The sequence below is a fragment of the Solea solea genome, chromosome 14 (assembly GCF_958295425.1).
Source record: "Solea solea chromosome 14, fSolSol10.1, whole genome shotgun sequence".
Taxonomy (NCBI): Eukaryota; Metazoa; Chordata; class Actinopteri; order Pleuronectiformes; family Soleidae; genus Solea; species Solea solea.
In genome coordinates this window covers 20,459,114-20,474,146 of record NC_081147.1, presented here as the reverse complement: position 1 = coordinate 20,474,146, position 15,033 = coordinate 20,459,114, and the positions used below count along the sequence as shown (strand labels likewise).

The 15,033-nt window shown below is 39.2% G+C and overlaps 1 protein-coding gene across 1 annotated transcript; it reads left to right on the top strand.

Annotated features, from left to right (window-relative positions):
- The first annotated feature begins 2,977 nt into the window (after positions 1 to 2,977).
- Positions 2,978 to 14,879, top strand: xpnpep2 (X-prolyl aminopeptidase (aminopeptidase P) 2, membrane-bound). Its single transcript, XM_058649393.1, has 21 exons — positions 2,978 to 3,262; positions 3,778 to 3,839; positions 4,127 to 4,237; positions 4,330 to 4,393; positions 5,122 to 5,226; positions 6,098 to 6,184; positions 6,352 to 6,495; positions 8,075 to 8,176; positions 8,793 to 8,874; positions 9,011 to 9,212; positions 9,316 to 9,405; positions 9,627 to 9,736; positions 9,820 to 9,897; positions 11,010 to 11,081; positions 11,184 to 11,244; positions 11,667 to 11,736; positions 11,913 to 12,017; positions 12,566 to 12,625; positions 12,736 to 12,812; positions 12,914 to 13,003; positions 14,564 to 14,879. Exons 1-21 carry the CDS (start codon positions 3,031 to 3,033, stop codon positions 14,762 to 14,764), a joined length of 2,205 nt encoding a protein of 734 aa, XP_058505376.1. The 5' UTR covers positions 2,978 to 3,030; the 3' UTR covers positions 14,765 to 14,879.
- The last annotated feature ends 154 nt before the right edge of the window (positions 14,880 to 15,033 follow it).

Sequence of the window (15,033 nt, the reverse complement as noted above, 5' to 3'; positions counted from 1 at the left end):
TGGCAGACCTGACTCCAGTAAATGAGATAAAACTGTCTCCATTTCCCGCAGGTACTGAGCACCAACTGCTTCCTATCAACAGTTTATTACATGGGAGTTAAAGTTGCATAATCACTTTTACTGCTTGTCTGTGTTATCAAAGAATTATGCAAAAAAAAAAAAAAAAGATTTATTACCAGCGCTGGCTCATTTGCAGTTTCCCATTTGTACACAATGACAGATGGTGGCCAAACATTAACAGCTGTATCTCTCTCTCTCTCTCTCTCTCTTTCTCTCTCTCTCTCTCTCTCTCTCTCTCTCTCTCACTCTCTTCCCACTATACTGCAGGGGACATTGGTTGAAGGTCAAAGCAGTATTGGGCCTTTATTGAACTCATTGTTAAGTTAAGTGTGAGTGGGACCATTAAATGAAGAGATTATTTGATTGTCTTATTTTGTTGTCGTACCAGAATGTATTTATTAACTAGATCATTGCAGAGCACAGTAACTCTTGCTGTTCACTGACAGTTGACTACAATAGAACTGTAATCCAGAAAGTCAACCGCAGAGAAAACCAGGCCCTTACTTGAAACAAGCTCAAATTAGAGCACAATTCTGTGCATGGGCAAGACGAAATAACCCACTTCTTAAAAATGACAAACCTTTGCGACCCAGTTCACGGTATAAATCATGACATCAAGTGTCTAATTTTACTCTGAATATCTAATATTACATTGAATATGTATGTTTCCAAAAGATATATACTGTAACCCACATGTATTAAGTTGTGAAGATATCCTTGATCTCCAGAGGATGAATCCTCAACCTGCTAAGTTCTTTGTTTTGACTAAAATCTCAACACCTTTTGGGTGTTAATGATTGTGCAGGTATTATTCCACTCCATAACTTTTTTAAAAACAAGTTAACACAGTTGTCAGTAGTCAGAAATCTGATCGACAAACATTTTGATAGTCAAATACATAATCTTTGCACAGTTATTCAGGGCAAAACAAGACATTTGAACGGGTAATTATCACAACAATGTTCTGATGATCCCTTAACTAGTACTATATATCTAGTGCCATCAGCAATACCCAAGCATTGTAAATACCTCCTAAACCTAATCATTGTAGCATCATAGTAGCATTTTAGCAAAGATGCGATCTGCCTGTAAGTTACACAACAGGAATGGCAGCACAATCCAAGTATCACATAGGCAACGCTTAATCAAACCATTCGTTTGTTTTATAAAGCAATTAACAATTAATACTGCTGAATAATTGATGATAGTGGTCATGGTTTATGAAGCCAGACATGCTGTCGTCTTAAGGTCTGTCAAGTTCTGAAGATGTGAAGGGCAACGGTAGCTTGGTGGTAGAAGGAGTCGTCTTTCAACTTGAAGGTTGTGAGTTTGATTCTCTGCTAGTCTACATGCTGTGCTGGCATTGTGTGAATGGGTATGAAAGACAAAATGAAAGTGTGTGTGAATGGCAAAACTGTAGTGTAAAGTAGCTTTGAGTTGTCATCAAGAATAGAAAAGTGCTACAATACTTACCATGATCAGACGCAAACACTCCACGACAGTGTTACTCTTTAATGGAAATGTCTTCATCTCTGGTAGTTGCAATGATCGTAAATTGCATACATCTGCTTAATAAACCAGGATTAACAGATCAATCTGAGCCTCCACAGAGGTTATACAGATGCTGCTCACGTCACTGACTAATTGGCTTGGCAATCAGAGTTCTGTCTGTTTACATCATGATAATACTGTATAATCTTTATGTTGAGCTACACACATGGCTAAACATAAAACACTAAGGGCAAATTTCCAAGGGTGGATGTTGATGGTCCGACGACCTGGATGATTTAGAAACTTCATTTGCTACAAAAGGCAAATGCAAACACTTAGGAGGGATTTTGATGAAGGAAAAAGTGCACAAAGGTCCAATGTGGTGGCTAGTGTGCAATTATACCATCAAGCTGTCCACCACAGTGATCACTAGTGACCACATGAAAGGTTTAAGATAGAAATTGTTTGTTTTTCATAGTCTTAGAGTGAGCCTTTTGTATGCACTGTTGGCAAGAGCCTTGCTTTATGGAAGCTGCTCTTGTACTGCTGTGTTTCTACTGGATAAATCAGCCAGAGTGTGCATTTCACGCTTTAAAGTGGAAGTTTACTTCACAAACAAAGAAAAAAAAACTCGAGCGTGAGCAGATGAGTCCTCTGTTTGTTACAGTTTGCAGTCTCACCACTAGATGTCACTAATTCTTACACACTGGGCCGTTAAAGTGCAAGTTTGAGTTTGTCAGGATGACATTCATTGCATCCCAAAGCCAGCAGTTCTGAACTCTAAACATAAAACTTTCTGAATCCACAACTATCAAACACTGTGACTGGCCCGGAGCTGGAGGTGAGAGACGAGCCATGCATCGATCTTCTCTCTGTGTGCCTTTTTTTTTCTTCTAGTACATCTGTCACTTTTAATGACATCAGCCAAATTCTAGTCTATGAGTGTCTTCAAGGAGAAACTGAGCATATGCCCCCATATCCCTGCTGTCTCCTCCTCCTCTCAGCTAAGTGCCATTACACATTTGGCTTGATAACAAGGATTTAAAAATACTCTAAGCACAAAGGCAGTTTTTGCAGGAAACCTCTGCAGGATTACAAGGACTTGTATAGGACTTATCTGTACTCTGTGCATCTGCAGATGCAGATGGTGATACATGTGCTCACATCTAGAAAAATCAACATCTATCCACGGACAAACCCCACTCCACTCACACATGCGTGTGTTGTCTTGTAGTGTATTCTTGCGTTAATTAAAAACACATGCACTAAACGCATCCTAGTTGGAATTTGTAACCCACAGCTTCTATAATTCTAATGTACTGGGAAGAAATTGGTGCGTGTTCACAGTGATAAGACCATTTTTTTCCCCCTTTTTTCCACCGATTCTCCCTTGAAGAACCACTGCACGTGATTCCTATCAGAGGGCCACAGGGAGAGGAGATAGTGAGCAGAAGCAGAGGAGGAGGAGAAGAGGAGCGAATGAGAGAGAGAGAGAGAGAGAGCGAGAGAGAGGACAGCCATATACTTACGAGCAGACACCCACACACACTTTCTCATCAAAAACCCACACCCACTATCTCACATACACTGCATACACAGCAGAGCACCTGCTTTATAGCCACTCTGTGTGTGTGTGTGTGTGCATCTGTTCGTCACTCCACGATGCATTCCTGTGGCTGGTTGATGTCTCTGTCTCTGATAGCACTGGCAGGTAAAAAAAAAGTTCCTTTTTATCTTCACTGATGTTGTGCGATGTGTGAAGACTTGAATTTTAGCTTCTGATCAAGGTTTCTATTTTTTTATAGAACAGGATACTCATTGTGTCCAAACATATGTTTGTTTGCATGGAGTTAAAATACTATGCCATGTTTGTGCCAATAATAGTGTCACAGCTTGCAAATGAGGAATACGAAATTGTGATCTGCTCTTTCCTTGACAGTTTGTATACTCTTCAGGATCTAAGAGGAATATATCAGCTTTGTTTGTACAATTACAGTTTTGACAACAGTTTTCCATCCATTTAAATCTAGAGATTTGATTCACGTTGATTCCACATATTTCTCTGACTGTAACTCTGTCCAAAAACATTCAGCATGATACATTGTGATAAAACGGAGCTTCAGCGTTCACTGTCCTAAAAATGTGCCCATGCTCAGCTCAGCTTGGTCACACTCTCTCTGTCACTTTTCCAAGGCCTTTCCCCTTTCTTTGTGTTCGTCATTTCAGGAAACACAGTTGCTGCTGCTGCGTACAAGCGAACTGAGAGGAACTGCTCTCTGTCCCCTCCGGTAAGATCTGCTTATCAGTGGAAACATGCTGATTTTGACTGGCGTTATTGACTTAATTCATGAAGTTACAAACAATGAGACGACAAACTGTGGTGAAGTTTTTAATGGCGTGGTTTCCCCACAGTTATAGCGAGTGACAGTTAGTGCACATGCGGTTAATGATTACAGAGGGTGATACAAAAAAGATGAATCAGCTGCCGCTTCGGTTTAATTGGATGTGAAGGATTTTAACTCCGACTCTTACTCGTGTGTGTGTGCTCGTGTTTGTGTTTGTGTTTGTGTTACAGTACCTGCCAAGCACAGCAGTAAATACAACACTCCAGCTGCAGGAGTTACGAGAGCAAATGCTTCACCAGAATATATATGCATACATTATCCCTGGCACTGACGCTCACCTGGTACATCTGCCGTCTTATTTAAATCATATTTAAACCATCTTTAAACCTTGTGTGTGTGCTCATGGGTGTGACCTGCTCTGCTTTTTTATTAGAGTGAGTATATTGCACCACGTGATGCCAGAATGGCCTTCATGACTGGTTTTACAGGCTCCGCAGGTACAATCCTCCTCCTCCTCTTCCTCCTCCTCCTCCTCCTCCTGTGACTCAACTCCCCACCCCTGAGTGCTGTGGCCGTGTAGCCCCTATACTTTCATCCCACACCCTCAGCACCATCACGCCTGCTGCTTTGTTCATCTGGTTTTCATCGCCTTGACTTGCTGCATCGTTCCCTCCTCTCATTCGTCTGTTCTCTCCTCTTCCTTCACAGCAACTTGACCGTTAAATCAAGAGATTTTTATTTCCGTGCGATAATGGCGAACAAAATTAATGATCATGCATATATATTCTGCACTCAGCTGTTGCACGGGTGAAAGGATGAGTAGATAGATCCCGACGACCAGTAATGTGATGCTACATCACGCTCCATGAAGAGAAGTCACGTTTCTTGGGCCTACATTAGTGATCAGACATGGAGAATGTCATTTTAGATAATTACATTTCTGATTGAGGGATCTTCACAGATGTTCTTACCCAGTGGAGTGTATTTATCCATATGTGAGGGTAAAACAGTGGAATGGTAATATAATCCCTGATTAAATATCCACCACACGTCACCAGTTTGCCCGCTGCTTCCTTTTAACCTTTTCTTTTCTCCACACTTGACGCTTGAGCTGGCCCATCGCACATTATTCCAACTCATCTCTGACATTTATAGTCGTTTGTAATTCACTGTCACCGCCGTCGTCTCTCCGTATTAAAGCAGCTGCTGTCCTAACTCTCTGCAGGCACTGCTGTAGTCACTCAGACCAAGGCCACTCTGTGGACAGACAGTCGCTACTGGGTTCAAGCTGAGAGACAGATGGACTGCAACTGGGAGCTGAAAGAAGACGGTGGGTTGTGATCACATTGTGGCAGCTTGTTATGACAACGGAGGACATGTTGTTTCCAATCAGATATTTGTGGGTCTGACCTAAAAATAACCTGACAAATGCTGCACAAGTGGTAAAAAATAGCTCATGCACAAACTGAATGCTTCATGGCCACACGTTTTTAAATCGGCAAACATATCGTTATTCTTGCTTTTGTTCCGAAGGTAAATTTATGTAGGCGTATACACATAGCATCCCACAACAACACTGAAGCCAGAAAGTTAATTAATTTATTAAATGATTGTGTCATTTGTTATAGAAGTTAGTGTAAGTTCCTCATCCCTTCTTATTTTAGTCAGGATGGGACCATAAGCACAATGCATCACAATAAAAAGCACTCACAGTAATTGTGAACTTCTACCATAGGAATATTCATGTGAGAAATGTGAAATGATACACCAATGATGTATTTTGAAGTGCTACAAGGCGGCGTCTGCATAGTTCCATTTATTGTAGGACCTCATGATATAAAATGATCTTGTTTTGCACTCCAAACTGTTCACTAAACAGTATGTACCCTAATAGATTTAATCCAAATATGGGCCGATGTCATTTCAGTTTGTTTAATACCAATTTTATGAGTTTCAAGCATCTATTTGTGATAAAAAGAACATGATGTTCAGTTTGGTCAGGAAAACCAATAATGTGTCATTTTTCATCCCATTTGAGTCAAAAAAGAGTGAATCTCTAACATTATACAGAGACAGTAGAAATTGTTTTAACACTGTGTAGTTTAATGAAACTGACCATAAAATATTTCACTCCACATTTTTTGAAACAGCAGTTTTTTTTGCTTATTTGATAATTGAATGACTTTTTAAATGTTCTCCAGTGTCCATCATCAGTTTGGCAGCGTGGCTCATCTCTGAGGTCCCGTCAGGCGGCCGCATTGGCTTTGATCCCTTCCTCTTCTCGCTCAGTGAGTCTCTGGTCTCCAGCCCTTCCTGTCAGTCCTGGTTAACATCAGTGAACTGATCCCAAACGTAGATGGAACATTTTGAACCGAGCCTCCAGATGCCTCACAGACAATTTACCTCTGATTGATTCACTTCATTGTGTGTAATCACCTGCAATTTCCTCCGTTAGAAACACAGGAGGACTACGTCCTCAATCTGGACTCCAGCAATCGCAGTCTCAAGTCCATTCCTGAAAACCTGGTCGACAAAGTGTGGAATGACAAACCGTCTATAGGCGCTGAAAACCTCACCCGCCTCCCAGACAGAGTCATACGTGAGTGTCCTATTTCATTTGTATAAGTGTACGTATACACAGTGCCCTTTATCTACCTGCTGATAAATACCTGCAAACTGGACAGAGGGCAAGAAGTGGCTCCACAAACACAGCCATAAATGTTCTGCTCATGTCGGGTCGGTCTGGATGGCAGATCAAACACTGACTTAGAGAGAATGGAAGAGATAAGGAAGTTGTCTGGACGCCCATGAGCCTCAGCTTTTATGGTCAGAGGAGAGACAAATGGAACAAATGGAGGACATCATAAACCCAGTGATGTGTGTGTGTGTGTGTGTACATTTGATTACAGTCTGGCAGTTTTTCAGAGTTTGGGCATCGGAGGTTGTACCTCCGCTATATTTATCCGTCTGTCTGGGCAGAGTGTTGAGTGATATGCAGACGACAGAAAAGTCCGACAAAAGGGCAGAGCAACGGGGAAATCCTTAATGTGCCTGCACTTAGTGGGAAGCATTACATTTAGATAAGGCACTGTTATTCACATCCTTAGAAACTGCTCTAATCAATGGTTTTATATACGCTGTCTTGGGGGGGGGAGATTGTGGCTATAGTCACTAAGTACTTATTATTGGGAGACAAACATAGACTGTATATAAAATGTGTAAGTAGTCTTCTGGGTGCAAAGTATTTGCGATTTCACCATGTGACGTTCGACATGGTGAATTCACAGACGTCACCTGCAGCCAGACACTAGCTATAAATCACATGGTGTCCACTCATGACATATGCCCGTGATCTTTTTTTTTTTTTTTACCAAATTGACATCATATTCAACTGAAGAAGTCCTGTAACTAGTGATTGAGATCATTAACAGTAAAAGTCACATACTCGAATATTTTTGCTTATTGCCTCTGACGGTCCAAAAAATCAATCATACCGAGGTTAATTGGATGCTGAATTGACCATAGATGTGAATGTGAGAGTGAATGGTTGTTTGTATAATGTTGGACCTGTGATGGATTGGAGACATGTCCAGGGTGCAGCCCACCCTTCGCCCTGTCAGCTGGGATTTGCACAGTGACCTTCATGTGGAGGATAAAAAGTGGTGGACAATGAAAGAATGAATGAACTGCATGACCAGGCCTTTTTTGGGAGTATACCAAGATGACAGTGCCAGGATTCATCAGGCTCTGATTGTGAAAGAATGGTTCAGGGAGCATGAGTCATCACTTTCACAGATGGATTGACGACCAGAGTCCAAACCTTTGGGATGTGCTGTAAAAAACTTAACACAGCAGGCCATCATAAATACATGATCTTGGTGAAAAGTTATGCAACTCTGGATTAAAATAAATGTTGAGACATTGCATAAGCTTATCAAAGCAATGCCATGGTGAATGCATGTTGTCATCAAGGGGGTCCAACAAAAGATGCTGCTCGTCATAGACAAACTATAAATAATCACCGGACTCCGATTCAAACAGCTCTGTGAATCATTTTGTGTCTTTTTACTGAGCTCTATGACTTTTAAGCCAGTGACTTCATAGAGAGATGGTGTGTTCTTCAAGTGTTTATTGTCATATAAATGAGTGAAGTACAATAAAAATGTGTGCCTTTGCAGAAAGGTCCTGGCAGATCAAAGTGGAGCAAATACGGAATCAGATGAGGGACAATCCGTACCAGCCCACAGCTCTTCTGCTGTCAGCGTTGGATGAAACGGCCTGTAAGTCTCTAAAAATCTTCATGAGGCTACAGAAAATATTTTCAATTTCCACAAAGATCGTACTGTAAAACTGCTTTACAGCTTCTCTATATGCAAGTATGTTAATTGTAGTGACTAGATCCATTTATTGTTTTTCACTACTTCAGAAACACAATTAGATAATTATCTAAAGACCATCAACTACAAGTTTCAAAACTGACTTAAATTCACTGTTATTTAGACAACTACATTTTAAAGGGATTTGAATATTAATTGCAAATCATTGCAAAATGGACCTTGAATACAATATTAATGTCACAAATGTCACATGTCTTTAATCCTTAATTGTGGACCATGCAGGGTGATGAATAATCATTGTTGTCATAGAAACTTGGGCCAAAAACACAAGGAAACTAAGTGTGTGATGCACATGAAGATGACTGACAACAGACAATTAAGGTTCTAAAACTAAAACTAATCATTTTAGCACATTTTAAATAAAATTACAAATCTGTTTTCAATGACAGTCACACAGAGAAAGTCACACTCGTCACACACAGACACTGACTTTGTCAGTGTGCTCAGATGAACCCGTTAGATGATGTAAAATTGTGTTGAATATTTATGTTTTTTTTAGGGCTCTTTAATCTCCGCGGCAGTGACATCCCATACAACCCCTTCTTCTACTCCTACACACTGCTCACAATGGATAAAATATGGTAAATCCATGTCGGATTATTTAAATGTGTCCGTTTTGTGTCTGTTCCTGAATGTATACACAATCATATGATCTTTTTTATACATATTACCTATAAGGACCACCGTGTTTACTTTCCCTTCTACCGTATCTACCAGGCTCTTTCTCCACATGAACAGAGTGACGGAGGAGTTGAAGGAGTACCTGAACACCTCCTGTGAAGAGTCCTTGTGTGTGCAGCTGGAAAGCTACGAAACCGTTCGAAAGCATTTAGAGGAGTATGTGGCCCAACCCGGAGTTAAAGTATGGATTGGCACAGAATATACAAACTATGCACTTTACGAGATCATGACACCACAGGTAATGTAGATGTTTCAGAAATAAAATAAATACTGCGCTACATATTACAATATTATTAATATTGTTACTGCTTTCGTAATAATTGCTTTTGTGTGTTATGTAGGACAAACTAATGACAACCTCCTACTCCCCTGTGTTAACAACTAAAGCCATCAAAGATGACACCGAGCAGCGAATCCTGAGGGACGCTCACGTATGTCGACCGCGCACAAACATGCTCAGGTTTAATACAAGCAGCCCACCATGTACAGTTCATGAACACACATAGTTAAACACAGTTATTGGCAGACTTATATCTTCACACAATGTTCATTAAGTAGTGGAACATTTGAATTAACTTAACTGATCACTTTAATACTTCAGTGGACACACACGTCGATCTTACCTTATTCAAAGACGTTTGGCTCCGTGCAGGTGAGGGACGCAGTCGCAGTGATCCAGCTGCTGATGTGGCTGGAGAAGGCTGTGCCTGAAGGAAAGGAGACCGAGCTGACTGCTTCAGAATACGTCAACATGTGTCGCAGGTGAGCGCGCAACGTCGCTACAATAACTGACGTTCAATAAAAACCTATGAAATTGCACACAGCTAATGTTATCGTCCTCCCAGCAAACAGAGCGACAGCAGAGGCCCAAGCTTTGAAAGTATCTCTGCGAGTGGACCTAACGCTGCTCTTGCTCATTACAGGTAACATTCTTTTCATTTTTATGACTTTTAGTTTAGGTCGTAGTATATATGTCGTACGAAGTTTAAGAAATGTATTAGATCACCTAACAAAGCCACAGCTGCCCTAAATTAACAGCACTGCAAATTATCAAAATAATTTTTTCGGTATGTAGAATCTCTTTAACCGTAATGATATCTTTAATGTTAAAATATAATTATTATTGTCCGTCCATGAATTTCTAATTTTCAAGTTTAAAAAAAAAAACAAAAAACGAAAAAATTGTACAGCACATTATTATTATTATTATTATCTATGAATTATAATTATTTATATGCATTTCTGAACATAAAAGTGAGTTTTAATTTGCAAGTAAATAACTATATTTTTTGTTAAGCATTATATACTGTATACAGTGTATATATATATATATATATATATATATATATATATATATATCATCTGTGAATATCTTTATACTTTGACCATTAAAAGCACAATGTTTAGTAGACAGTAATCTCTTTCTCTTGTTGGTGAGTTCAAGGTTGCTCTGACACTTTGACGTTTTGACTGACACTTATATAGCCCCTTTCTCGTCTTGATGACCGTTTAAAGACAGCCAAACAAAAATCACTCATCATTCATACCCATTCACACCCTGCAAACAAGGCTGCCAGGAGCAGTTGAGGATCCAACCCCCACCCTCCCGGTGGTAAGACTCCCTGTCCACTGATCCACAGTGTCCCAGCACAGTTAAGTGCTATCAGGGCCTCTATTATCGAAAACAAATGTACTTAGTTAGATCAAATCTGTCTATTTTTCTATGCTTGCACACAAACTCTTCCTCAGTCAGATCTGAAAGTTTTGCTTGATGGGGCACATTTTCAGAAGAAGGATGCAACATACGAGTAAGGTTACATCATTCCTGTTCCCAAAGATCAACTAGTGGCAGAAAAATGTCACAACATGATTATATCTAACAAATGCAAAAACAAAAGCACCTGAGAGTAAAATGAGTAAAATGAATCTACATAATTTAGCACATGTGTACGTTGATGGTCTGAACTCAAATATTGTCCCTTAAGTCGTCTACAACAACTATCAGTGAGGAAGTTTCCTGTATTGCCTGTTGCAGCCCAACAAATGTAACCAGCAGGAGGTTGACACCTGATGAGATGTATCTGGTCGACTCCGGTGGCCAGTATCTGTGAGTCATAACGCACACACGCTTCACACTCTCTTCCAGTTTCACTTCAAGTCACTTGTATGTAAAATGAGTAATACTGATTCTCACTTCTGTTACTCGCAGAGACGGGACCACTGACATCACTCGCACCGTTCACTGGGGAACCCCTACAGCAATGCAGAAGGTAACTCTTTCTTTTTAAAAGTGTAAATTAAAGTTTAAAGAAAGATTTACAATTTCCCTGTCAAATCATACACACAACTCTTCTGCTAAGAACAATTTAGGTTCTTTTCTTGCTGGATGGAAACATACGACTTCACTTTGTTGATCCCTGGACTCATTATGTGCAAGTTAAAATGAAATTAAATAAATTAATTAATTATATTATATATTAGATCACGTACTTAATGAGTATCAGGCTTTAGAGCAGTATTTTATTAAATAAGCCAGAAACAAATCTTTTTCTTGTATTGGCTGTAAAAAAAAAAAAATTGATATTTGTCTCACATTTATTGTCACATCATAAAAAGAAAAATACTGCTTTAACATAAAATTCCCCATCATTAAACGTTACTTTCAATCCCATCTCTCTTTTTTTTTTTACAGGAGGCGTTCACGCGAGTGCTCATGGGAAACATCGAGATCTCTCGAACCATATTTCCCTCAGGGACCCGAGGTGGGAAGCAAGAACATATAAATGAATGTTTACAAGGAGAGATTTTTTATTGTGATTCTGCTCAGAAAGCTTTTCCCACTTTCACCACTAGAGAGCTCTGTTTCTCCACAAGTCGCTGCAGACTCAGTGGCTGTGTTTCTACGTCTGATTCGAGCTCTGTTTGTTTTCCCCAACAGGTGTAAACATTGAGATGCTGGGCCGCCGTGCATTATGGGAGGTCGGCCTGAACTATGGCCACGGCACAGGTCATGGTGTCGGAAACTACTTTGGAGTTCACGAGTGTGAGGCTCATTTCACACAGACTTTACACTCCGTAGTTCAAAAATTATTATTGTATTTAGTAGAAATATGGCGGAAAATAACAGACAAGTTTAACTTTAACCTGATTGGTTTAAAACATTGATAAACAGAGCTTTGGAGCCAGAACAGTTTGAACTTAAACTCTGACTCTCCCTGTATCTAGAGCTGCAACTAATGGTAATTTTCGTTATAGATGAATCCACATTTTATCATGTTTTCAATTCACTAATCAGCTAGTTTTCTCTGGGGAAAAATGTATTAAATTATCAATTTATTGTCAAAATAAACATGTGTTGATTGACTGACTAAAAGGATTTTGCAGTTTTACTTGTATAAGCATTAGCAAAAAAAAAAAAAATGTGATGATGAAGATGAAGTAAAAGTAAAAAGTAGTTTGAAAAGGTGAATATATATATGATACTAAAGACTAAGTCCAGTCAAGTAACAGAAACACAAATACAATATAAGTGTACAAAAAGGCCTTTTTTTGTGAAGTATAATCTGTAATTTCTTTCTTCTTTTTTTGCAGGGCCAGTTGGCTTCCAGAGCAACAACATTCCCTTCAGAGAAGGCATGTTCACATCTATAGGTGAGAGAGAAAGGATACTCAATATCATGATCACTATAAAAAGTGATTATTTAATGGCTCTCCTATTAAAAATGCAGAGAACTTCCAAACTGATGATGGTTTTCTTTCAGAACCTGGATATTACAAGGAGAATGACTTTGGGATCCGGATTGAAGACGTTGCTGTGGTCGTACCCGTCCAAACTAAGGTGCAGAACCTTATGACAGTACTTTTTCAGTTTACCATTTCATATCAACAAAGTAACAAATTAAGTAAACGTCTGTCTCTGTGTGTTTTTCTCACCCACAGTTTGGTCACAACTTCCTGACCTTTGAAACAGTGTCACTGGTTCCTTACGACAGGAAGCTGATTGACACGTCTCTCCTCAGCTCAGAACAGGTAATCTAATCCAATCCAGTCTTTAAAAACAACACAGGGCAGTCACATTAAAATACACAGAAGATGATAAAACACCTAACCTGAAGAACATTAAAGACAATAAAACAAATAAGAGTATAAAAAGCAATAAGACAACAATAGAGCTCCAGTAGCAAACGCCACACAATCTCATCATGCAACCAAAACACCGCCATTTTGGCAGGAAGATGTTCAAACCCCTTTTCCACTATGATCCCAGCTCGCCACGGCACGGCACGGCACAGCACGGTTTAGGTTGGTTTTCCACTACAAAATTCAATAAAAACATTCTGAATTTCTCAAGCGTGAATTACAAAAAAGCGTGAATTACAAAAAAAAAAAAAAAAAACAAGGAACTGGTACTTGTCAAGTGCAGCAGTGATATTTTATGCAAACACATTTTGCTCTTAAATGTCTATAGATTCAGGAACAGAAAACATTCAAAAAAAGTGTTGCATGCTTCCTTTTCATTTCCCCTTGCTTCTATGTTTGTCACGGTGATGTATTTGCATTAGCATTAGCATTAGCATGTAGCATGTCGGGTCCAGAAAACTTTTCCCCACATAAAAAAAACATGCAAACTCAAAGCAGTGTGGGTTGCCAGACCAGCAGCAAAATAACCTACAAAAAGAGAGTACACAAATGGTGCATTTTATCATTTAATTAGTGTTTATAAAGAAAATGACAGTCATCAACACTTTTAATTTGCAAAAACAAATTACATGAGTGCAGTGTCAAAAAAGGGCAGTTTTTAAATGTCTTTTTATTTTTATGTCTTTTTTTCCCACTTGGTCAAATGAAGAGTAAACTTAAAACAATTATGATGATGCTGTGTTTGCTTAATTCACATTCTATTACAGAATTGGATTAAATTTGACCCTTTTTTTTTAAAATTGTATTTATTTACTCATAAAACTTGTTATAATTGACAGAAACACAGTGATGAGCAGTGTAGGGCTTTTATTTTCTTTGATGGCAGTCACTTTGACATCAACTTTTTATCAGTTTTATTCATTTTTTTTCAATGCCAACTTCCTTTGTTGTTGTGGGGATGTGTCTCAGATCCACTGTCTGATGATCAAATAACACGTTTATCTCTAGAAATTAGTAAAAAAAAATAATAATAATAATATAAGTGGCCCTTATGTGCTGTATACCTGCGTATTGCTTAGCCCAGTGTTTCTCGGTCCTGGTCCTCAGGACCCACACCATAAGTTTACTGCTCCAGTGATAAAAATCAGTTTCCTGTTGTAATTTTGTAAATAAAAACCCCCCTTTTTAGAACCTCAGGTTGTAGATTCTCTGCTGCTCAGAGATCATTACACAAAACAAAACCATGTGTGAAACTTAACTTCTGCTTACCTTTAATGTGAAGAGAGAGAAATGTTTTTATAACATCATAAGTGTGCAAGAATAAATAAATAAGCAGAAGTTTCTTTCACCACTTTCAACTGATCCCTGAGTAATCCCTTGGCTCATTATCTTGTTTCATTTGCTGTGTATTTTAGAACTCTTGAGGCTAACTCCTGACTTTCTCTCCAGCTTCAGTGGCTGAATAAATACTATGAGACCATCCGGGAGTTGTTGGGCCCTGAACTGGACAAACAGGGACTACGTGAGGAGAAGGACTGGATGCTCAGAAACACTGAGCCCTTCCTTTCTCCAGGATCCTCTGCGTCTGTCTGCTCGTCCTCACTGACCCTCCTCGCTCTGGCCATCGCTCTCCTCCACAACATCATCTGAGCGTCGCCGTGTCTTTGCACTCAGTCCATCCACACAGGACTTGCACTCAGACGTTTCCTCCTATGCAGTCTCTTTTTTTAGCAGCCAGGTTGAGAGATGCAATGCAATTTAGCATTTTTTTGATGCTAAATAACTGATGGATATTTGTTTAATTATTTAACTTTGTGAATAAATGTCTAATATTGTGGCATGAAAAAGTTTAGAAATGATCTTTTATGTGATTTTCTTTTTTGAGTATGAGTGTGTTGCACAGGTAATTATTATTTTAT

Excerpts from the sequence above, each read along its gene's own strand:
- xpnpep2 (XM_058649393.1), top strand. The coding sequence starts at position 3,031 with ATGAGAGAGAGAGAGAGAGAGAGCGAGAGAGAGGACAGCCATATACTT. Across the intron at positions 6,185-6,351 it reads TCCCTTCCTCTTCTCGCTCA|AAACACAGGAGGACTACGTC; the intron begins GTGAGTCTCTGG and ends TTCCTCCGTTAG. Across the intron at positions 8,875-9,010 it reads CTCACAATGGATAAAATATG|GCTCTTTCTCCACATGAACA; the intron begins GTAAATCCATGT and ends CGTATCTACCAG.